The 24,345-nt window shown below is 50.4% G+C and overlaps 3 protein-coding genes across 3 annotated transcripts; 1 reads left to right on the forward strand and 2 right to left on the reverse strand.

Moving 5' to 3' along the window:
• LOC34622908 (uncharacterized transmembrane protein DDB_G0289901) lies at positions 1-1,635 on the reverse strand. Its single transcript, XM_022736049.2, has 2 exons — positions 331-1,635; positions 1-132 (listed from the first exon to the last, which is right to left on the reverse strand). Exons 1-2 carry the CDS (start codon positions 1,633-1,635, stop codon positions 1-3), a joined length of 1,437 nt encoding a protein of 478 aa, XP_022588050.2.
• Positions 1,636-2,222: 587 nt separating this feature from the next.
• Positions 2,223-4,998, forward strand: LOC34622907. The gene is made up of 3 exons (XM_026338643.1): positions 2,223-2,379; positions 3,300-3,811; positions 4,240-4,998. The coding sequence occupies exons 1-3, from the start codon at positions 2,223-2,225 to the stop codon at positions 4,996-4,998; spliced, it is 1,428 nt and encodes a 475-aa protein (XP_026194428.1).
• Positions 4,999-5,948: 950 nt separating this feature from the next.
• LOC34622906 lies at positions 5,949-24,345 on the reverse strand. The gene is made up of 32 exons (XM_026338644.1): positions 24,275-24,345; positions 24,024-24,127; positions 23,730-23,782; positions 22,602-22,748; positions 21,987-22,229; positions 21,522-21,636; positions 20,819-20,952; positions 20,360-20,465; positions 19,944-20,080; positions 19,381-19,512; positions 18,311-18,454; positions 17,187-17,374; positions 16,634-16,727; positions 16,069-16,268; positions 15,264-15,334; positions 14,879-14,969; positions 14,586-14,694; positions 13,494-14,206; positions 12,706-12,972; positions 11,999-12,242; positions 11,363-11,674; positions 11,144-11,189; positions 10,442-10,688; positions 9,822-9,984; positions 9,516-9,725; positions 9,362-9,400; positions 9,139-9,229; positions 8,909-9,013; positions 8,347-8,543; positions 7,607-7,748; positions 7,106-7,303; positions 5,949-6,748 (listed from the first exon to the last, which is right to left on the reverse strand). The coding sequence occupies exons 4-32, from the start codon at positions 22,680-22,682 to the stop codon at positions 5,949-5,951; spliced, it is 5,619 nt and encodes a 1,872-aa protein (XP_026194429.1). The 5' UTR covers positions 22,683-22,748; positions 23,730-23,782; positions 24,024-24,127; positions 24,275-24,345.

Consider the following 24,345-nt stretch of genomic DNA (forward strand, 5'->3'; position numbering starts at 1 on the left):
TCACATCACTCCCTTTTTCTCCTCTGCAATTGGGAGTTTGATTACCCCTTGCGTTGGCTGTTCCTGCTCCTTTTGAATGTTGGTTTCGTGTGCCTTTTCAAGCTCGAATTTGAATTGTTGCGTTTTAGTGTGCTGAGGAACGAAAGCAGCGCACACAAGCCGAGTAGCAAAACATGAAGCATGCGCCAGAAGTACCAGTAAACTATTTTAAAACGGCAAACACCGCTCCGTTATACGACGCATTGCCCGCAGTACCCCAACCAAACCACTTAACCACGCCACTGCACGAACTGTACCAACTGCTGAAGCAATTGTACATGGGTGCCTTACATGGTTCTCAAACCTGATCGGCTGGTCGGTGAGATAGAGATCAGTGTAGTAGGAGTCAGGCTTCATCTGGTCGTAAGGGGGAGGCTCGATTGGCGTAAGAGATCCATCAGCCTCTCTAAGATAATACGTTGTGTTGTCTGATCCTCCCTGTTCCAGTGGGGACGTCGCAGCTCCACCCCCGGATGAGCGGAAGCTGCTGCTTCCTCTACCTGTATTTGAATCACGGAAGGGCCCTTCTGATGGACTGGTTGTGCTGCTGCTGTTCTGGGCTCGAGAGCTGCTACTCCCCCCCGAAGTCTGCCCTGCTGTCCTTTCAGCGGTTCCAGTGGTGCTCGGCATCCCGCTGCTCCCGCTGCCGCTAAAAGAGGGGCTAGAGGGGGTTGACTGTGTCGTTGAACCGCTGGTGCGCACCGTGGTCTGAGAGGGAGTTCTGCTGAAGGTGCCGCCGTACGGAGACACCCCGATGCCGCTGCTGCTGCTTGCTGTTGCCCCGATACCACCACTACTTGTTGCTGCAGTGGTACTCATAGGCCTCCCCACACCGGTAGGGCCTCCACTAGTGTAGACAACTCGACCTGACGAGGCGGAGCTGCTCATGAATGCTCTGTCCCCTGTCATTCCAGAGCTGCCCATACTGCTGCCGAACGCCGTTCCGTTTGATCCGCCGTAAGCATTGTTGGGGCTGGTGTAGCTTGTTCCGGAGGAGAGGTGACTGCCGCTGCTGCTGCTGCTGCCCCCGTACGTGGTGCTGCTAGAACTGACATATGGCATGCTGCTGCCACTTCCCGAAGCCAGCGAGGAGGTCGAGTACGTCGGCATGGAGAGGCTGCCACCTGTGTAGGTGGTGCCCCCGCTTCCACTGCTGTAGAACGTTGTTCCACTAGTGCTGCTTGAAGGATAAGCCGCGTAGGTATCTCCACTACTAGAATACGTAGGAATAGATCTTCCGGAAAATGAAGAGGAGCCGCTATACGTGTTGCTGTAGGGCACCGTACTCGACATATATGTTGAGGTGCTTACAGGTGATCCGCTCAAACCGCTGTAGCCGGTGGTATAGCCGCTGGAGAAGTTGCGACCGCTGCCTCTGGTGCGCCAAGCCTGTAGATGCCTTGGTTCCGCGCCAGTGGCAGAGTCTTGCAGGGTTGACCCATCTGCATGGATGGCATAGTCTCCCGTACTTCCTGAGCAGTTATCTCTCGCAGTTTCTGATTCGTAAGTGCCGATCGGAGTGTGAACTGCAGCGTTTGCTTGCACCGCACAAACGGCACAGAGCAAGACTACAAAGCAAGATACAGCGTGCCTCATTTACACAAGAGTGCTGCTGAGGCCGGAATAATAAGTAACAACGGGGATGGTGGGGGATTTCTGCACCTTAGACGCGAAGATTATTACAAGGCTTTGGTGGTCCGCCGTGGTCTAAAGACTTTCTTTATTAATACAAAGAACCCCTGTGAGCTTCACAGTAGTCCAAAGATTTTGTCACACAAAAAGTAGGAACACGCTTCCTTAGAGTTCTCTGGAGCAACTCGTGATCGAATGTACGCCTTCGCGAACTCTGCCTGACAGGCAAGGGCCGTTTCGCCGCGGTCGTTGATCCAGCCAGCATCTTAGAAATAGTAGTGAGCCACTTAATGTATTTTATTTTCTTAATTTTTGTGCCATTCATACTTCAGGTAGTAGCCAGGTTTTAATGATTCCGTGGTGTCGGAGTACACCTAATACCTTCGTTTGCGCACCAGAGGTCACCTGGATAGAGGAGTGTCCATGGACGTTGTATTTATTGAAATAACGCCTTGACTGCACTCTTCGCTCAACTCTACAGATTTACCACCTGAAAGATCTGCATCTCGGAAATTTGGTTCCTGCACGAATTTCCACTAAGCATTGACCGAATGCAACACACCGTTCCCAGGCATAAACAGCCTGTCAACAGGTCAAATTCTTTTTATCACGACTTAAGAGGTCTTTTCCAATTAGTTACTGATATACACTTGAGCAATCCCCACGGCAACTCCATGAGGAGCTTCAGAACCTACTGCACACAACCCCGTAAACCGGCTTTAGGGCTTCCCGCTTCATCCACGACTAGTTTTTACAATATAACCACAGCATTATTCATTTCTTACTGACTGCTCAGAGCTATTTAGGGTGGCTTACTGTAGAGAGAAGTGAGCCTCAGCGAACCAATTGCCCTCAAAGTTCCTAGATGGATCTTTCACACACACGCACACCGATAGATTTTCACTCCAGCCTTGTGAAGCCCTCACACACCTCAGATTCTGCTTTGTTAACCCGTTATAGCTAGCCTGTGTATGCATATTTATTTGCAGCGCAGTGGGCTACTGAACTTGTACACTTCAAGCTGGGAACATTCATGTTGGCATTATCGACTCTCTTGCTAAATACGGCATCCGCGAGCGGCCCGCGAAGCACAAACAACAAATTGTCAACAAGAGCGTTCTCTAACTCAACAAGAAGTTGAAGGTTAGAGAGCACTGCACGAGAATGATAAGAACAACAACCAACCGTTCAATAAGCAAAAAGTCAGCAATTCAAAAAGTTGAACATTTCCTGCTAACAAACGATTATTTACATGTACAGTCTGCAGCTACCTATGTGGTGTGAGCTAGTGCATTTAAACAAAACTTGGTTTGCTTCATCTTGTTTGGTTCCTTCAGATATGATGCTAGCCACAGTCCAGGACAATGAGGGTCTGACTCTCCCTCCATTATGAGATGATTTCGACACACACACACAACTACGCATGCATATCATTTATAGTGCTACTAGTGGCTTTGTTGAAAGCGCATGTCTGCACATTGACTGTCGCTTGTTGGAACACTTTTCTTCCCTAATCTGATTGAAGGCGTTCTATCCATTACTTGACGTCACACCTGCTACGATTCTGCGTATCTAGAGCCTTCAAGATCTACGGACTGTGTGACTGTCATTTGCGGCTTCCCAATCAGACAGCACTCCCAGTGAAGCTGCAAATCCCAGTTCTTATGCTAAACCAGAGGTTATGCAAGGGGCAACTACGACTGCTCCTGTATCTGTTCCGGTAACTAGTCGGATGGCTGATGATAGGGCGCCTTCAGGGGATGAATGTGTAGAAAAGAGCTCATGGAGGTATAATTCCACTGACAAACAGTGGCTGCTGCAGGCAGCAGATGCTGTGTTCGGTCTACCATCAATGTCACCTGATATATGGACAGAAGAACCAGAGGGGGAAAGAAGGCCGCTAATCTTAGTAGCACTTGCAGAAGCGATACAGCACGAGGCGAAACTTCGAAATGAGGCGAGAGAGCAGCAACAAGAGGTGGATGACCCACTGCTGTTATCTAAAACGATAATCCACCAAAAGTGGAAAAAGAACTTTGATATGGTCCGGTTGCTGTTGGCTCACGGGGCATCTTTAGACAAGCCATCCGAGGCCGGGGTTTTCCCCCTTGAGTATTCCATAAAGAAGCACAGCATGCAGGTGCGCAAAAGTAGAGTAGGCGACAAGAAGGCCTAACCACCCAGATATTTACACGCACAAATCAATATTCCTGCACGCCGATCTACCGACAGGTCTGCATTGCTCAAGCCGTTTTGCAAGTGCCCAGGCACTACAAGTGACTTTCAGATGAATATTTGCAAAGGCACCTTCCACCCACCAGACCCTCAGTTTGCACTCATATATATGGTTATGGAAAAATGCTCGTGTACAGCCGTGTAGTGCTGATGGATCTAGTGTTTCATAAGGCCTGCAGTGGATCCTGCGGTTGACGCTGCATCGACGACCCCTAGCTTATTGCACGAGTCTTTGCTCAATGAAAACGAAGGGTGAGGAAATTTATTTTAACACACTTATCTTGGAAATGAGCTTATCATTCCAATGAGTGTTCGTTGATACACTGTCTGCAGGCGACCACTCTATTGTTATCTGCATCACAATGCTACACCAATGACCACCAGTGGTTGTTTCCACTGCCCCACGAGCTAACGCCACTGCATCTTGCCTCAGCAGATAATGATCTTAGCCTAGCCAGTTTGCTCTTAAATGGGCAACCCGATGGTCTATCAACAATAAACGCTCGTTGTCGAAAATGCAGCTCTACTGCAGTCGCCTTCACGTATCTGCCCGAGGCCCCCAGCGGACTACTTCCAGAGCGCGCAGTTCGAGTCCAGCTGCCCCTCTGCCGGAACTGCCTGGTCAACGCACGAGACGCTCATGGCTGCACCTCAGCGTTCTACAGTGGGAGCCGCCGTATGCTCAGGCTGCTGCTAGACAGTGGCACTAACCTTGATGCGCGTTGCCGCTCGGGCGACACTCTTCTTCACGCTCTTGTTTACAACGCTTTCCGCAATGTAGATCCACCTGCAACAAGCTTGTGGGATGCTTCCAAGAAGCTGGAGGAGCCACGATATGCAGCACCTATCACATGCAACTGCACAGAATGCAGTGGAATTCGCGGCTCCAGTGCGGCTGCCCTGTGCCGCATTGGACTACTTCTTGAACGCATTCAGCTGCGCGCATCTAACAACGGTGATACCGTGCTCAAGAATTCGACCGAGGTCCAAGCCTTCGTAAATAGGCATAACAAAGCAGGCTGGACAGCACTTCACATCGCGGCAGCAAGAGGATATTCAGACGTCTGTAGAGTGAGAAACGATTGTGCTTGAAAGCGTATTCTCGCTCAAAATAGTTGTTGAAAGGGGTCCATTCTGTAATCATAGTCACGCAGCGAGCAGTGCGCAGCCCCTTTGCATCTTTTAGCAACCCCGGAGTATTGGTTCTTCTGCGTACCACATGCGATATCCTCTATCTCGACAAAAAATGAAATCTCATTTGATTCGGGCAGCCGGACTCCCCAACAAGCCTTTTTCGGATATTCCAGACTCTTAACAGTAAAGTCCCCACAGGGTTACTTTGTTCCAATTGCAAGTGGGTCTTATTTTTCGGTAGTGCAGTGCGCCTCGGCCTCCGGTTTGCAGGTGTTGCTGGAACTTGGAGCTGATGCAAGCCTTCGTACGATGAAGCGCAAGCTAACGCCTAAGGACCTTGCCTTACTCAGAAACCACCATGAAACGGCAAGGTGATCACCGCTTGGAGTTGTGGGCAGTGGTACGAGGATCCGTATGGGTCTATACTTGGACCCTCTCCACAAGCGGTATGCTGTATGTGCGGTCACGCTGGTCCATTTCTACATTTTTTTTTACTCAGGATACTGCGTGACAGTGAACGCCTTCGTGCATCGTCCCCTTCCTTTCGAATCCTGCAACAGCTTTTGAGCAAGCTGCAGCAGAGCAATGAAAGCCATCCTCTTCTACATGTACTTGCGATTTCTTGGTTGGGGCTGATATGCTTCCACTGGCGAGGAGTTATTGCAACCCTCCGAGTCTACTTTCCTAGCGTATTCGGCCCCTTCACACAGCGAAATGTTTATTGATCCTATCCATCACTCTGTACGGCGACAGCTTTAGGAGGCAGTCATTGGCTTAATTGAAGCAGCCAGAAACGGGCACCCGCAGAGGAAACCAAGCACCATGCACCGGTGCTCCCAAAAAACGGCCTCTAAAAACCGTTTATCTTTTTGCTATTATGTTGCACAGCTAGAAGATAAACGCGAGTCTTAACTTGTATGCTCGCCTTTCATTGCAACGTAAAGATTGCGGTTTGTGCCCGACGGGCCCTCTGCCTGCGTATTGGGTGATGTGGGAACCATGGGGTAGCCGCATTGCGAGTGCGCTAGCTGCGCATACGTATTTTGCTGGTGCTGCTCCGTGGTCACTGAGAATGAGGAGAGTGCACTTGATTTCTTTCTGAGAATGAAGGGGGGGACGGGATTATTGCGGTGTCGCATCCGGTGGTAAGCTTGGGTAAGCTGTTTTGGGTCTAGTGTCTGCTCAGGATCGTCCTGCTGCTCCCACCCAGAGCCGTTGGTGATGCCCTTAGCGCCTTCTGCGTCTGCTGTAGGCGGATGTGGTTGCGGCTCACCTGTCTGTACGGGGTCATCCGGCGAACTGGGAGTACGTAACCGCCGTTCTAACATCAGCTGCTGCCGCCGCTGCTGTGCAGGAGACTCTTCGAAAGGGTCATGCGCTGATGCATCGCATGCAGCGCTGATGCTATTCCTCATGGTGCCTGGACTGCCACCTCGCGCGTTTCCATACATGTCCGCCGCTTTCCCGATTCCGTTGAAAGGCCGATTGGCTGCTGCTGTCTCGTGCGGTTCCGCATTTCTCTGATTGGCATCTCTCTCGGGTGTGCTAAAACGAGTCGCAGTGCTGAGAGCGGTCTGTTGAATAGAAAGTTCTTCGGCTTCAAGCCGCCCATCATCAAGTGCTGCAGCCCTGTATCGCTGCGTGGGCAGCAGCAGTCGAATCCCCGGCGGTGCCGGCAGTTGATCGGGGTTGAAGTCGCAGCTGAAGACTGTAGATATGGCGACATGAACAGACATGAGGGCGAGCAGTATTTGAATGCTTGTATGTAGGTAGATAGGGCCTTCAGGTCACAAGCAGCCTCAGCACGCCGTAAGAAAAGGGACGCAAGGGCTGCCGTGCGTGGCATAGGGGGAGGCGCACCGCGCATGTAGAGCAGCTCGAGAGCAGAATCCACTACTTGAATTTGGCGGCAGCTCCTGGCGGTGGGGGGAAGGCCTCCTGCACACGCATCTAGGGGTACGACGCAGCGGCATCGCCTCAAGGAGTCCACAGCCATTAGATCCTACGTGGGAGGCTGAAAGGCCAACTGCATCGAACCCTTCTTGCATAAAGCTGCCGCGCTTACGGATGCTACAGATCTTGTAAAAGTCGGGCATGCGAGGAACCATCAAAGGCTCTTGTAATACCCCATTCACGAAGGGGACTACACGCATGGCAGGCATCGATGAGGCCTCTGCGCAACCCCCAGCGCTCTCGCTCGTGCACTTCAACGTAACTCTGTGGCAGTCACACAGACTCGGGACGGCTCGTCCGTCTTGTGTGCCTTCAGGGGTGAAAGCCGGGATCTGTCAATACACTCGAGCATTGCAGCCTTTCAGCCTCACCTGAAGAAAGGGGGGTCCCTGAAGAGCGCAAACACACGCACAGAGGCGGCTGCAGCAGTTAATTCGCCGTCGACGATAGCGACTAAGCAGAGATGCCAAAAGACACGCATGCAGGCAGGAAGGCGTGCGGGAGACTGTCATGTTTCAGCATCTATTCAGCAGGCGGCCCTACATGGGTTCGGCGCTGGCCGACTCGAGGCTATCCCTCTTAAAGAACGAGACAAAATGATTGCAAGAAAAGCCAGCAGAGGTTGCAGCCGATGGCGCATGGCTGGGGATCCGCATCCCCATGCCCAGATCCACTCGTTGTATTCGATCATATTTGCCTCGAGGCACGATCCAGTAGCGGGCGCTCAGCAACATTGCGTATTCGGGGGGGCTTTCCTGCAAAGAGCCGTGGAAGACGCAGCGAAGAACACAGGGGACGAAGCCACAGAACCATTCGCCAGCGAGAAAGAGAAACCGCATGCGCTGATCTCACAAGGGAGCAGGCGGAAAAGACTGCCCCTTAGGAGGCCTTTCTCGCAGCAGCAGCCTCCCATGTCTAGCCTGGAGGCCTCTAGCGCCTCCAAGCTAAGTGGAGTTGGCTGTGTGTTCTTGGCGAATTATCTTTCGAGAGCACAAAGTAGTATGCAAGAATTGCAAATACTTGGCCCTCGCCTACCCTGTGGCTGTCGAACGGCCGGTGCTGCTTCCACACACACACATACAGATACAGATAGACACATACATACCCGTATCCCCATACCCCTATACCCATACATAAACATACATGCGCACACACACACATACACAATGGAGCACCAAAAAGGATACAGGATACAACGGCCTCGACGCGAATGGAAAGACCATCTCCACAAAAAGGCAGTTCCTTGAAATAACGGTGCTGTGGGTTCTGGGGAGAAAAAACAACAAGGCGGCATACGGGGTTGTGTCTGAAGCTCCTGTTCTGACTGCAGGCCCCTTCGTCTTCAGGCATCGCTCGCGTGCAGACCAATGGATCGTAAATGGAAGTCAGCTGCTGATTGGAATCTTGTGGGTGATAGAACCTCCTGCCCCTGCCTTCACGACTGTTGAGGGCTATTATTCGCGATCCAGTGCTAGTAAGTGCAGGCAGTCGAAGCACGACGTCGAGCGTGAAATGATCGTTCCGTCCGGCAGGCAGGTAGCCGTGCAGACCTGAACCACACAGAAGGTTTGTCTATACCCTTGCGCAGGTGCACACGAACCTCGAAGACATGTGGTCAGCTCGACGCTACTGTCTGAGCTGGACAGCTATCCTGGCAATGGAACCGAGCCAAATTGACAGACAGACAGACACACACACACAGAGCGAGCGAGGGAAAGAGAGAGAAAGAATGAGAGAAAGAAAGAGAGAAAGAGATAGACAATGTCACTGCTACCTTTATGATGCAATGTGCACCTGGGGAGGCTTTGCAGAACTTGTACATACAGACGACACACGGAGACTTTAGACGCTTTGGGCAGCAGCAACACATAGCAAGGGTTGCTTCGGACTGCCTCGTCTTTGGGCCTGTACGTACAGCCGCTTTTGTTGACATCGATAGGTGGCTCGAACACGAAAGGCGTTGGAGGCAACAGGTAGCGAAAGACTGCATGGCGAGAGTCGCCACTTCCGTCTTGTACGTCTGCGCGCATACAGGATCTGCTCTGGTCTCAAGACAGCAGTCCATTGCTGATTCCTCGCATGCAAGCCCTCGCATGCCGTGCCCCCCCTTCTAGCCCCTTCGCATCGTTACCAGGTTGCACGCACCGTCTTTTATTTCCTTGGAAACTCGGGGGAAGTCGCCACGCCTGATCACCGTGTGCGCGGATCTATCCTCGCAGTACAGCTGCAGCAGCGTCTGCAGAGCGAGCAAATCACCCACCCCACACACTCTAACAAAAGGCACTTAGTGCTGAGCCAGGCTAGCAGCTGTAAGGGCAGCTGCATACGACAAATGTGCTGGCACGGCGTCTGCATGACGGAGCCTTACACAGGGGTTAGTGCCGGGATTTTGCGTCGCAATAATGCGCTGAGAGAGAGCAAGACAGACGCAAACACAAGGAATGCGTGGTGAACAATACTGTCACGACAAGACTCTCTTTCGAAAGTGTGTGCGCTCCCTCAGCATTGCCATCCGCGCATACTTCATGGGCAGCAGTTGCAGGCCCTGCTTCCTGCTTGACACGCATGTGGCGCTGTGTTGCTCCTTCGCCGTCTTGCGAGGTGGCGATATACTCCTGGTGCAAAAGCCGTTTGTCTTGCAGCAGCACCGCATGCTCGGGATGCTGCAGACACGCTTCCTCGCCGCTTACCAGCTGCGGCACACATGCGAGGGTGGCAGCGTTGGCATCTGTCTACGGCAAAAGAAGCATGCATGAAGCATGCATAGCCTGTCGCCATGGACGCAAAGGCCCCCCCCGCTCCGCCAAGAGAGAACAGCGCGTGCGCACCTGGGAAGCCCCAGACGTCATTTCGGTTGGACCGGTTTGCTGCAAGCGCTGCATGCAAGCGTGCAGCTCCTTGATTTGCTGCTGAAGACGCCTTGCTTGCTGGCGGCTCTGCTCCAGCTGCTTTCTTGTGTCGGAGAGCTGCAGCTGGACTGCATGCACGGCTCTGGGCCCATGAGACAAGGAGGGGGCAAGCCGCGCGAGCAAAGACACCCAGATACGCACAAACATACATACAGACACATGCACACACACGAGACAGAAACACACACAAACACGCAGCCACACACAGACAGCAGAACAAGCCAGTTGAGCTTGTTGAGCAGCGGCTCGCGCGCATGGGGTGAAAACGAAGCCCCGTCAACACCGGCAGCACAGATTCTCGCTGGAGAACGAGGGGAGGGGGAGGAAAGGGGCATGCTGGTACCATGAAACTATGTAGATATATATATATATACTATGTAGAAAGACCTGCCCTTGAGCACCCTTTGCAGCACTTTGCTTTTAGTAGGAGCATGGGTTTGGCATGTTTGCAACGGCTCATACGAAAGACACCCTTTAAGGCACAGATGCGCTCAACCCTACCCCCGTCCCCCCCGCGAAACACCGCTTTCCTTACGCACCGCGTTGCACCAATGTCGACAAGCCGCCGGAGTTGAGGCCAATGCTCTAAGGCTCGCTCAAAGAGAGGCTTCCCAAGAAGGCGGTCCGCCTCCTCAGCACTGGAAATCTCTCGCAACTGACTGTTCAGCTCCGGTTGAAGTCGCCTCTTAACATCCCTATCCCACGTTCCTGGTCGAACCCCGGCGTAATCAGCAATCAAAGACAAAGTCTTGTTGATCGCCGTCGATACATTGCCCCCCTCAAGGCCTGAACGTTCAAAGCACGCCAACACCTAAAAGACAGAGCTGCACGACGGCAGCCTGCCAACAGAAACTCAAGCTCACAGAAGGCACACAAAACCACTCACGTGCAGACGTTCTTTTGCCCACTCAGATGTATATATTCAACTATATATATATAGCGTCGCAGAGGCACCTTTGGAAGTGTCTCAGCTCTCTCTCCAGTTCCCCACACAGCTGTAAAAACTAGACCGTTTCTTCTTTTATATATTCGCACATGTATGTATGTATATATACCTATGTATACATATACATACATACGTGTGTATATACGTATATGTACATATACCTACAAGGTGAATACATATGCATATATCTGCTTGTATGCATTATATATATATATATATATGTACATGTACGTGCGAAAATACGCTTCTTTTGCCGCGCAGCCATCACGGCAGAGCGATCACCTTCGGCACTCACCAGCAAAGTACTTGACGCGATCAACGCAGTCGTCGAATTCTCCCATCTGCGAAAGCGACAGAATCCCAGACAGCATGTGCATGCGCAGTACACCCAACAGCAGCCCCACCTTCCTCATGCTGCCGGGAGACGGTGTCGAACAAAAAGTGGATTACGTCTTTCGCTTGTAGCAGCGACCCCATCTCTGCGAGCAGGTTCTTATAACGCCAAAGAACGCACCCTCGTGCGGAATGCAAAGTACCGCAAATATTTTCCTCCGGTTTCCCTGCGTTTGTTTCTGAAGCACAAGGCTTTTTGTTCGCTCGTCATGTATCTCTCGGCCTCAGAAAAGCCTTGCAATTTGCGTCGGCTGGCTCGAAGCCGTTCCTCCCGCCACATTTCATGACGCTCGTACTGCTCCAATCGCAAATAGCGGGTGTCTATGAAGTAGGCCAGCTGCTGCCCCCACGCATTCAGGTGTACCGACACCCGGGTCTTGACCGCCTCCGACAACTTGTAGATCGCCTTCCACAGCTCGCACTCCTCGGCTGTCTGCATGCGCACCAAACATGCGGAAAGACAAGCCACCCCGCAACGCAGCCCTCACCAACATCGCAGTGTCTGAGTGGCGTGCAAAGACGCTGTAGCATGCAAAAGATGTGTCATCCTCGACACGACACCCCCATGGAAAATGCAGGTGGTCTGAACAGCGTTGAGTGTGCCTAGGACTTGCGACAGCCCACGGAATGCAGCAAAATACACAACACACGCAGTTTCACGTACAGGAAAACGAGCGCGAAAGCACGGCTGCTTACACGCAACAGCCGCCCCAAGACGCATGCACACGCACAGACACACACGCAGACAGACACGCACCTCATTTTGCATGGGATCGTCGATCCCTGAGTCACCGCACTGAGCTGCCCTCATACTTGCCGCAGCCCGACGATCGCGCAGATCCTCAATCTTGCGGAGGAGGCATCGCCGCTTCGCAAGATGACGCTCTAAAGCCTGCACGTCAACAGCCTTCCTTTCGGCTTCAATAGCCGATAAGGCCACGTGCGCACCCTCAACCGCACGAAAAAAACGTGATATCCACATGGTGGGAGTCGTCTCAGATCTGCAGAAGACAGCGTTTCAATTGGAGCGATAACTAACGAACAATGCCGCTGATATCTGCAGCTAGAGGCGTTGCACGAGCTGCTTTCATTTGTACTACAGTGCCTTCTAGACCACAAACCAGCGTGCCCCTCTTCTTTCGTGCCTTTCACAGCAAACCAACCAAACTTTTAGTAAGGGCCAGCCTGCAGCTTGGCTCGCCCGTGAGCGCAACTTATCTACGCGCATATGCTTTTCGGCACCGTAAGTGTGCCTTTGGTCGTATTTATGTACATAATTATCGGAATGTATTGATCATATACCTCTATGTGCCTGTATATACGTATATATATATATATCTGCCGATATATGCATGCGTATATCGGCATTCTATGTGTCTATATATGTATATCTATATATATATATGTATATATATATTTGTGTGTCTGGCTGTTTGTGCTAAAAGGAGGAGGAAGGATATTAACGTCGCTCTCTGTGCATCGCACTCGCTTTCAACTTCTTCAAGACATTGATGGACCGCCTCGAGGAACTCGCCCAGCCAGTTGTCTCTATTGAGAGACGCAGGAATGAGGCTAAACCCCAGACAGTTGTTGCAGCAAACAGAGAAGACAGCGTGCAGCAATAGGGGGAAATTGCACATCAGTAAGTGAACTTGCCGCCGCCTTTCGGCTTCTGTGTCTGCTGTTAGAGTCCATCGAAGCACCGGCAGCTCCAGCAGCCATCCAACCCAACTGCAGCAGCAGGCAGAAAAGAACGCAAAAAGCAGCACAGCAAAAGCGCATAGCCTGAGGGCCCCAAACCTCTACAAAAACGTTCCCAAGCATATGCAATGGAGGGCACCTGCATGTATTGATATATATACATATACATGCATATATATTTACATACATATACATTTACATACACATGCATATACATACATATATATATATATATGTATATATATTTACATATATATGTATGTATATATATCTACATATATATATTTACAGATATATATTTACAGATATATATTTACCTATATAGATTTATAGCCATATATTTACATATAATATATACAAGAAAAGGGCCTGTACTTTTTGGCTGGTTGATCCTTTGAAGCACGTGACAATTGAGCCTAAAAGCGTTCTTGCGTGACAGTACGTTTTAAAGAAAAAACACTTGTAAGAGGGGGTTTAGAGCAAGCCTCTTTCGTTCTGCCGATAACAAGTCTTTGCATCCAATCCCCTTGTGCCGTGCATGCATGCCTTACTCTGTATCGCGAGATACGGGGTCTTCCTCGAAAGCCTCGAGCACCATGGCATCGAAATCGAAGGATGCCTCCGATCTGACTTGCCCGTATCCTGCGAACGCGTCTGCATGCTGAGAAAAACGTGGCAAACGCTGTGTGTTGCTGCTGCTGTCCGTTGTGCCTTCTCCACATCGAAATCGCTTTGTAGTTCTTTCCCAATTGTTTCTACCCGCGCAAATACAAGCGCTGCAGCTTCGTTGCTTTGTGCTTGCAACGCAGGCGCTGTCTGGAGTAGTGTCGCGGGCATGCGGATCTGTGCAATGCGTTGTTGTTGCAAGCTCTTTGACCATCCTGGTGGACTGATTGTCTGCCATGTGCACCCCCTCATGGCATGCATCCGGTTCTAGCTCGCCGTCCTCGACTTCAGACTCTTGCGAGGGTCCGTGTGCTTCTTGCTGCTGCAGCGGTGGCTTGCATGCCTCCCTCTGACGTTCTTGCCCCCCTGGCCTGCCGTGTAGCAAGCGGTGCTGCTTTTGACTGCTGCAATGCGCTTCCTGAAGACAAAGCTGCTGCCACTGCTGATTGCGTGCCTTGTGCTTAGGCACAAGCCGTGCAAAGGTCTTGGCGAGACAGCACAGCAGCTCGAACAGAAACCAGCAGATCTCAGAGTCGCGCGACAAGATGTTGAGGCATCTTTGCAGCAAAAAGCCCTGCCCTTTGGCCAGCTCTTCTCCCTGCAGCGCAGGCACGCATGCACCCCGCTCCCACCACTCTCCGCTCGTGGCAAAGCGCGCATGCATGCATTCATACACGTATATATACTCTCTGCAGCAGTCGCGGAAGGCGCTCCCCAAGGATAGACGCGCGCGGCTACCTCCTTCCACCTTGCGTATCACAGGCAGGACCTTTACTGCCATGCAGCAGATGCAGACAGAGAAGAAGGAGCAGCGCTGTCTTCACATGCATGCGACACACGCGCAAGGGCCTCAAATTTCCCGACGTGGACGCACTCGAAGAACAAGCCACGAAAGCGCAGTCAAATCAGCTGCCGAGATGCGTCTAGCCACAATGAACCTTATAAGACAGTCCTTTGAGGCTCATGTGCGCGCGTACCTCCTCCACAAGTTCGGCTATGTCGTTGTTCTCTCCGCGGCAATGCCACAGATGCTGCTCTTCCCCATGAGGCGCTAGGGGACCTTTCACAAAAGGCCAGCCGCATTGCCTGACTTCCGTTCAAGAAAGCATTGCACACATCCACACCCACATGTCTCAGTGCAAAGGCGATACTTGCAGCCGTCACTCCCCTCCTTCTTCTCCCCTCGCCACTCTGTGCTAGCTGCAGCAGGCCAGTACGTAGAGGCTGAACTTTTCTGGCGTCTGTTTCCGACAGCAGGCAGGCAGCGTACCGACACTTGCTCGTGTGTATGTCCAGGAAACCCATGCTTAGCAGATAACCCCTTGCTTTGCACACATCTTCATGGCGCTGAACATCAGACCCTGCGAAAGCACAAACACGCCGTTCCCAAGGCTGCCAGGAAAGTGAGAACTCTTCTTCCCTCAGAAGCTGCGGCGCCTGTGGAAAGCCAGGCCATACGTGACAAGCGGCGACCCCACAATTGGGCAAGTGTTGAGTGTCAACTGCCGCGAAATCGATCAGAAAAGGGCAAGAGCGGCTGTGATGCGCTGCATCACATCCTCAGCAGCAGCAGCCGAAGGCCTTCTGCATGCTGCAGAAAATGGAGTGCACGGAGGGCAGCCACGCATGCAAAAGCGTGGCTTATCTTATCACACCTGTGGCATGAATGGGCAACCCTTGAACACCGAGCAGCTCTGTAATTTTCGCATACGGGCAGTCGTCACTGCTGAAAAATCAAAGGGCAGGACAGTCATTGACAGACCGAAGACACATGTGCATACATGTATGCATAAATATACATATATATATATACCTGCATGTGCATATATATATATGCATAAGTATACATATATATATATGTATATTTATGCATATATATATATATGCACATGTAGGTATATATGTATATTTATGCATATATGTGTGTGCACATGTAGGTATAGATACATACATATGTACATACATACCTACGGGCATATCTATGTACATAGACATGTGTACACATACGGACAGAAACCAACACACACATATATAGCCACACATACATATCGACATACATACATGCATAGACATATACACACACATATATATACACGTGTTGGGCAACCGGGGAAAGAGGAAGTATACGTGTATGCGTACATGTATATATGTATATATGTATGATGGTATGTATGTATCATCGTATGTATGTATCATCGTATGTATGTATCATTTTATGTATGTATGTATCATTGTATGTATGTATATGTGTGTGTGTATGTGTATGCGCATTTGGCGGCAACGCAGCAGCAGACTACGAAAATAAGGGGCATCTGCCCTTTGTCTTATCCCATGAAAAACATGACGCCAGCAAAGGACGGCTCTGAGCGCTTGCTTGCTCTCAGTCGAATGCCTTCTAGGGCGATGTCATCTCAAGATTTCGACGCCTTGCCAAGCTGTGCACATTGCTCTGTCCCTTACTGAATGCTCCTTGAAGAAGTGATTCTCTCCCTTTCCACGAAGTGACGTTGGGAAATGGCATGCATCCGTTGCAGTTCGAGTTTCAGCTTTGCCAGGCGGGACGCTTGGACCTGAGAGCTGTCATTTACGGCGTTAAGATGGAGTTGCAGCCTTGCGCTTTCTTTTTCCGCGCTTTTTCTGGCCTCTTCTGCCTTCTCGACCTGAGACAGCACGCCACAGGTGTCGCATTGAAGAGGCAGCGTTCGTAAAGGCGGCATCAAGAGGCCCTCAGAGAAGGAAGTCTGAAGATGCCTGCCTGTCTCAGCTGCGATTAAGCCCGCACGCGCCGCTGTTAGGTAGCAAGTAAAGCATCTGGCGCGTCTGCTGCGGCTACAGCCCTGAAAAGACGTCATGATGGCAAAACAACAATGAAAGCGAAAAGAAAGAAAGAAAGAAAGAAAGAGACGGAGAGAGAGAGAGAAAAAAAAGAAGGGAAAAAGAGAGAAAAAAACGAGAGAGAAAGAAAGAAAAAAAGAGAGAAAGAGAGAAAGAAAGAAAGAAAGACGCACAGGCAGAAACGACTGACCTGCTGTTGCAGCTCGACAGTGCGCTGATGATATTCTCTGGTTAGGGTATCCGTTGCAGCCTTCAAGTCAGCGAAAGTGACGGCCACATCCGCGCTGTTGCACAGTGTACAGATACAGCTTGCATGCACAGCCAGGGGTGGTGGAAAAACCCCAAGGCATAAGCTCCCACGATCCAGCAAAATTAAAAAAAAACGATTCGCGCTCACCCACAGCCGAGCAAGGCGGCCGTTACTCCTATCCACAGCGGATAGGAAGGGGCATGAAGAGACTTTTGTCACCGCTCTCCTAATGGCATTGAAACAAAGCCTTCGCTGTCTACGGGTACTTCTCTCTTGCTTTGGGTATTACTTTTTGTCTATACGCGCTGAAGGGAAGCAAGGAGTTCCTTGGAGAGGAAGGGTTCACTGCGCTTGCAGCTTTCCCGCTAGTGCGTGAGGAGGAGGAGCAAAGGAGCAGTGGTCTTCTTGTTTATAGACTTTTTAAAAATGTCTTATAGATTTTATGCGGCCGCCAAAGAAAAAAACAAAATCTTCCATTGCCACGGTCACGCACCCGCTTGCAAGAGATGTTGCAGCTCGATCCAACGCCTCAAGAACTGCATAGCCCCTGCCTTCCCTTTGCAGCGTCTTCTTTAGCTCTTCCAGCCACGCTGCAGCCTGCTTGCGCTGCTCTCCCTGATCGTTGCAGACATGCAGCCTTGCCAGCAACTCCGCAACGTCTTCGGCTGCTCTCTCGTCGGCCTGTGCACATGGCGATATGCAGGCACACATGCAAAGAGGGTAGCGCTAGAACACCCTCCTATCTTGTTTCCAATGGGGATGCATGCACAGTTCTCCGAGTCAATATATGTATCTATGTATATATTTGCATGTATATATGTGCATGTATATATGTGCATGTATATATGTGCATGTATATATGTATATGTATACGTGTATGTATGTATATATGTATTTATGTACATATATGTATGTATGTATATGTATATAAGTGCACGTATAGATGCGTATGTATATATGTGCATGTATATATGTGTATGTATATATGTGCATGTATATATGTGTATGTATACATGTATGTATGTATGAGCATGTATATGTGTGGATGTCTATATGGGTATGCATACATGTATGTATGTATGAGTATGTATATGTGTGGATGTACATATGTGCATGTATATACGTGCATGTATGTATGTGTATCTATATATGTGCATGTATAAATGAGTATGTATATATGAGCATGTATATATGTGCATGTACATATGTGTATGTATACATGTATGTATGTATGAGCATGTATATATGTGTATGTATATATGTGTATGTATAAATGAGTATGCATAAATGAGTATGTATATGTGTGGATGTCTGTATGTGTATGCATACATTAGTGTATAAATGAGCATGTATGTATGAGTATGCATGTATGAGTATGCATATATATATATGTGTGTGTAGAATCGTAAATTGGCGGCACAGGGCCGTTTCGCTAGCGAGGGAGACGAGCATCTTCCCCCACAAACCCCCCTCGATTTCCTTTCACCTCCCTTCCCTCTCGCTTCCAGTCAAGCCGCAGAAGGCAATGCTACACTGCAAAGTGTCAGCGCACGACGGATCGCTCTTTAAGGCCGCAGCAGCAGGAATACGTGTCTTTAGTGGGGGGGACGACTTTACCCGAGACTGAACCAGCCGGCAGTTGCTTTCTTCCAGGTGTGCATTTCTATCAAACACATTTCTCTTGTTCTCAAAAGCCATGGTCAACAGGCCAGTCATGAGCTGGTATGTCGAAGATAGCAGAGCCTCAGTAGACTGCGCCTCCTGCAGTGTACAGACAGCCCCAAACGCGAATTCCCAGTGGTCTCACAGTCTGAAATCCTGGCCAGGTGAGGCCGCAAGGCCTCATCACATTCTTCTGCGTACCAGCTGCTGCCAGATAGCAGAAAGAAGCGATGCATGCGATGCTCCCCTTAGCCCTCTCATTCACCAAAATACCCCTGCGTATTGCCCCCCCCAGCATCCTCAAGAGCGGATTATGCCACTCTCGAGGGCTATTGAGGTCCTTCAGCATAAAACACCGCTTACTCTCCAGATACCATGCAGGGATCTGTCCCCTCCATAACTATGGACGAGATCAAGCGTCTCAAATACAATGACAGGAATGCACATTGCCCAAGCGCAAGCGTATCGCGGTACGTTAGAAGGCACAAACTCAACGGGCGTGTTTGTTTGTGCATGTGTAAGTGTATGTATATGTGCATGTATGTGTATGAATATGTATGTATATGTATGTGTATGCGTATGTGTATGTATATGTGTATGTATGTGTATGTGTGTGTATTTTGTGTATGTGTTTGTATGTGCATGCGTATGTCTGTGTATTTATGTGTATGCATGTGTATGTATGTGTATGTGTATGTGTATGTGTATGTGTATGTATGTGTATGTGTTTGTATGCGTTTGTATGTATATGGGTGTGTATGCGTATGTGTATGCGTTTGTATGTGTATGTATAAGTGTGTGTATGTGTGTGTGCATGTGCATGTCTGCCTCCCTCCTGTGTGTCTAGTAGCACTCAAGGTGCCCGCACGGAGAGCTGGACATGACAGCCGAGAAGAGACATACACGCCATGACAACCCTACTGTCGAGAAGATCACACACACACACACACACAACCCCCCCCCCCCCCCACACACACACACAAATACAAATACACAAACACACACACGGATATCAGGAGGCTTACCGTCCAGTAATGCGGTCCATAGGACAGCAGAAGCTCTTCGCCATTTCTAATAGGACGATTCGTTATAGGGAAGAAGAAGGGCAGACCGCCGATAATCACCAGCAAGCTGTGGCAGTTGTTTCCGTTGCTTATCTAAAGCCGACACCCCGCAGTCCAAAGCACCCACAAAAGCAGCGTCAGCAAGCACACAGCAGCATCACACTACATAATGCGTCTAAGGAAATTTTCTAATGAATAGCCAGCCATTTCTATGCGCCTTGTCGACGTTACTCAAGGGCCGCAGCTTTACACCAGACACCGAGCATCTGCAAAGCAGGGCTTTCGATTTCGCTTTTTCTCGTTGTTTCTCTCTGTTTCTCTCTGTCTCTCTCTCTGTCGCTCTCTCTCTCTCTGTCTCTCTCTCTGTCTGTCTCTCTGTCTCTCTCTCTGTCTGTCTCTCTCTGTCCCTCTCTGTCTGTCTCTCTCTGTGTCTCTTTCTGCCTCTTTCTCTGTCCTCGCAATAGAGGCCTCCCCGCCACAGCGTCACAAAAAAGACTCAAATTAGAGGAGCACGTGAGACTCACGCTGGCAGAGCCATTTGCGTCGTTCATCATGGAATACTCGCTTCTGTAATCCATGGCATCTAACTCGGGGGAATCTGGCTCGATTGTGCTGCAGCTGTCCATACGGATGTCAGGATCATTCATGCGAAACTCTCGTTCTGAGGGCAGGCAACAGCAAGCCATCCAAGAAAAAGCAGCAACTGACCTCCAGAGCGAAAACTGCCCGCGATGGTGGCAACAGCGGTCCATGTAGGCAAATAATATCAACCCCCCTATTTCCTCCTCTCCAGGAGCTGGTTGTGCATACATGTCCATATATATATATATATATATATATATATATATGTGGCTATGTAGGCCTCGCGAACCGTGTGCTACGGCGCTTCCAAGCACATCCAAAGACAGAAGAGAAAGCAAGCAAGAGCACAGGCACTTACCTATCTGCTCGGCTTCTCTGATAGTGCTGCAGGATGCCAGCTTATTCATTGTCTTCTGCACGTAGTTGTGTATTTCGTCTAAGCTCGTAAGAGGCCGACTCCTAGGCTGCTAGCGTACCCAGAAACAGCAGCAGCAGCAGTCAGCACGAAGGAACAGCTCGACAAAAAGCCTTAAACAGGCACAACGGCCTTTTGCCTATGGGGTTCTTAGTGCTTCATTTGCGCATCTCCACATGGAAAGGTCGTATCGATGCAGATGCAGCAGCTACTCTCCATCCCGCTGTAGCGATGCTCAATTCGTGGTCCACAGCGTGCCATTCTCATTCGAAACAGCGCCGAAACCTCAAGCAAAGTGCTTCACCAGAAGCTTCCAGAAAAATAGTGCTTCAGAGGCACACATACCCGCATACTCAAGCCAGCCTCAAGGTGTATGTTGAAATGACTCCGTCACGTTCTCACCTGCCAGGAAATTTCGCGGCCCTCCCCAGCTATGCAGTCTTGGTATTCTTCTAATTCAGGTCCAGTGTCTCGTTCTGTACTCCCCTTCACCGCAGCTGCTGCATCGAATCGCCAGCAGCACTCCGAACAACGCGCTAGTGGGTGGGTAGCGTCGAGGATGCAAATTCACGAAAGAGGAGGCCTCTAGGATTTTTTCCGCAAAGAAATATACAACGCACCACCACACATGCGTTCCGTGCATTTTAAAAGGCTTTCCGTGTCATCAGTTGCTCAGTTCCTTAGCCATGGCAAGCAATTCTATCTATCTCTACCAAGCCCCCTACAACCCGCTTGCCCTGTTGTGTGTAAAACAACAGCAGAGCCGTGGACTCTGAGGAGACGCTATTTTCTCCCCCCTTTCCTCCCCGCTTCTCTCGCTCCGCCTTGCAGAGGACGGCTATGGGGCAAAAACGTGACAGTCGGTGTAAGAACATGTGCATCTCAACAGCCTGAATGCCTGTAAAGCCACCCTCACTCCTCCCCTACGGCTGATCCCCCCGCCCTCCTGTCACGCATGCAGTCCCCAAAGAAAGCGCAGCAGAGGCATAGTTTTCTGCAGGGGCTGAACGCATTTTCACACGGCTCTCATCGCTCCAGCCGCAGCACAGGGGAGTGGAGAGGGGAACGAAGGAAGGAGGGAGGAGGCGACAGGAGAGCAGCCTACCCTCCGCCTTGTCCTGCCGCGCTTCCCACTCTCCTATGTACCCCAGATTTTCGATGCGAAAGGCATACGACTGCCGTGGGGGCCCCTTTAGATCTCGCAGACGGTCGTGTATCATCTGCACCACACGTGCGGGCATGCGTGCACTCGTGCATGCATGCAAACGCAGGAAGCAGAGGGCCTTGAGGCGGGTAAAAGCCACGCTTGCAGCAAACCCTTCCCCTACGGCTGCCTCGAAAGTGGCAGTTCATCTCGAGACACAAGCGTCTTTTTCTGTGCATTGCGAAGGGCTGTGTGCAGCACTGCGAGAGAGACTCCCTAGGCGCTCTAGCGTGCTGCTGTCTCCTCTCGACTGTCCTGCGCTAGCCAGTCTGCACTGCCACCGAGCGAAATTTCGGCAGGGAAGCGTGTCGCGAATCCCCCTTCTATTACGCTCCCTCCTAGACAGCTGCCTCAGAATCGAAATACCTGCATCATGGCGAGCTCCCCAGCAGGACGCAGCACACCCCCATAAGGCGGACCAAGGATAGTTGCTGTTGGCAAGGCATCATAGTTTCCAAGGCGCGCAACGGCTCTGAAGTGTTGAGACGTTTCTTGTGCCTCGAGTCCTTGACACAGGCGATGCTCCTCTTCGGCGAGCTGCACGGTGTGCGTGGCATCGCACTTCTCGATGGCAATAAAGTTTTGCCGACCCTCCATGCATTGGATGATCTGCAGGAGGACGCAACGGCGGAAAACGGCCAGCGAAGCTCTCCAAGAAGTCTCGTGCAACGCCCCTGGGGGCTTGTTGTGCATGCGTGCCTTGAAGAAGGCACGCATGCGCCTAGATAGATTCGCAGCAACTCCCGTGCCTGCCTCTGCTCTCACAGTCATCTACTGATAGGGGTGTTTCAGAGCTGTGGGGGGACGCGGAAATCCCCAGAGGAGACTGAGAAAAAGCATATATCCCTAAAAAGGCTTGAAATAAGTACGCGCGCGACATGGACGAGTCGCCATGAAGACGCTAGGAGGCCTAGGCCTCACGGCTCTCCGAAAGCCTCACTGCACACTTAGGGGCATGCATGCATGCCAGCTCGATCTCACCTGTTCTCTCAGCGATTGAACGACTTTGGAGGTGCACTGGTTTGGGGGGTTGCTGCCTTCTTGAGCAAGCATCCCCCGCATTTCCCTGATCGATCCAAACACTGCTCTGAGCGAGTCACGAGGCAGAAGAATATCGTCAACCTTCAGCTTCATAGAGGGCATGGCATACACACACGTGCGTGGACAAAGCTTCACGCCTCGCAGCCCTCTTCCTCCAAATGCTCAAAAGGTGTATACACATATATGCCCTCTAAAGCATATTCTACGCAGTGCAGCTAAAAGGTGGTCAGCGCAAAGGACAATGATGTCTGAAAAGGAAGACTCTGCTACGAATGTATATACATATATATATATATATATATGCGTGTGCGTACATATATATATATGCTTAAGTGTATGCGTGTTTCTTAGTATGTGTGTACTTGTATGTATGTGTATGTATGTCTGCGTGTCTGTCTGTATGTATGTGTATGTTTGTATGTCTGTGTGTCTGTGTGTATGTCGTTCAATATGTCTGTGTGCATGTGTGCCTGTGTGTCTGTCTTTCTATATGTCTGCGTGTCTGTCTATATGTCTGCGTGTCTGTCTGTATGTCGTTCTATATGTCTGCGTGTCTGTCTGTATACTTGTCTATATGTCTGTCTGTATGTCTGTCTACATGTCTGTGTGTCTGCGTGTCTGTCTGTATGTCGTTCTATATGTCTGTCTGGATGTGTGTCTGTGTGTCTGTCTGTCTATATGTATGTGTGTCTGTCTTTCTATATGTCTGTGTGTCTGTCTAAATGTCTATATGTCTGGGTGTCTGTCTGTCTATATGTCTGTCTACATGTCTGCCTGGCTGTCTCTTTATATGTCTGTCTTTATGTCTGTCTACATGTCTGTGTGTCTGTCTAAATGTCTATATGTCTGTCTGGCTGTCTATATGTCTGTGTGTCTGTCTATATGTCCATATGTCTGTGTGTCTGCACATACAGTTTATACTCCGAGGCGGCACGACGAACGAAGCGATATGGGGGTAAAGAGAGGGGAGGCGCAGAAAACGGAAACAACAGCACTTGCCTTTCCACGGGGATAGGGGTAGACAAGGCCGATAAATTCGGACTGTCTGCTGAATTTCGGAAGAACAACTCGCTTGGTGAAGAACCGCGAGCCGCCAACACCCTTCGACCAGAACCGCCACTCTGAGCAAATAGAGCAAAGGCACACGATGCAAACATTTCCCCCTTGATTTGTCCAGCGCTCTCAGTGTGACTCGCCGCTGTAAGCAGTCCCTGAGAGGGGATCTAAAAATCCACGCAAGGGGGCTTATTAGACGCGACAAAAGGGCAAGAGGAGAGGACGACTTGGCATGCACGTCATCTTAGGGGAACTGGCCACAGTGCCTCCACAATAAAGAGTGTTTTATGGCTGCTGCTCGCAAACCTTGTCTCTTCAAAAATTTTTCTCTCGTGTTTTCATCTTTCCCGTAGGTGCGTTCACGCCGCAAGCGGCTAAGCGCCTTGATACACTCCACGTATTCATCTGTTCTGCATTTATTTACGGTACGCACACCAAAGCACCACCCCCACAGACGCTACCACGCAGCCCTTCAGGAGGCATCATCACATGCAATGCGAAGGACAGTGTACATACGCTAGGGTTGCAACGGCAGCACGTAAAAGGCCTTTACGCACCTCTCAACATCCAAGTAAGTCCCAACGCCGTAAAGCGCATGCCGAAGCCACTCCACCTTCTCCCCCTTGGC

The sequence above is a fragment of the Cyclospora cayetanensis genome, unplaced genomic scaffold, assembly GCF_002999335.1.
Source record: "Cyclospora cayetanensis isolate NF1_C8 unplaced genomic scaffold, CcayRef3 CcayRef3_contig_29, whole genome shotgun sequence".
In the NCBI taxonomy this organism is placed as follows: Eukaryota; Apicomplexa; class Conoidasida; order Eucoccidiorida; family Eimeriidae; genus Cyclospora; species Cyclospora cayetanensis.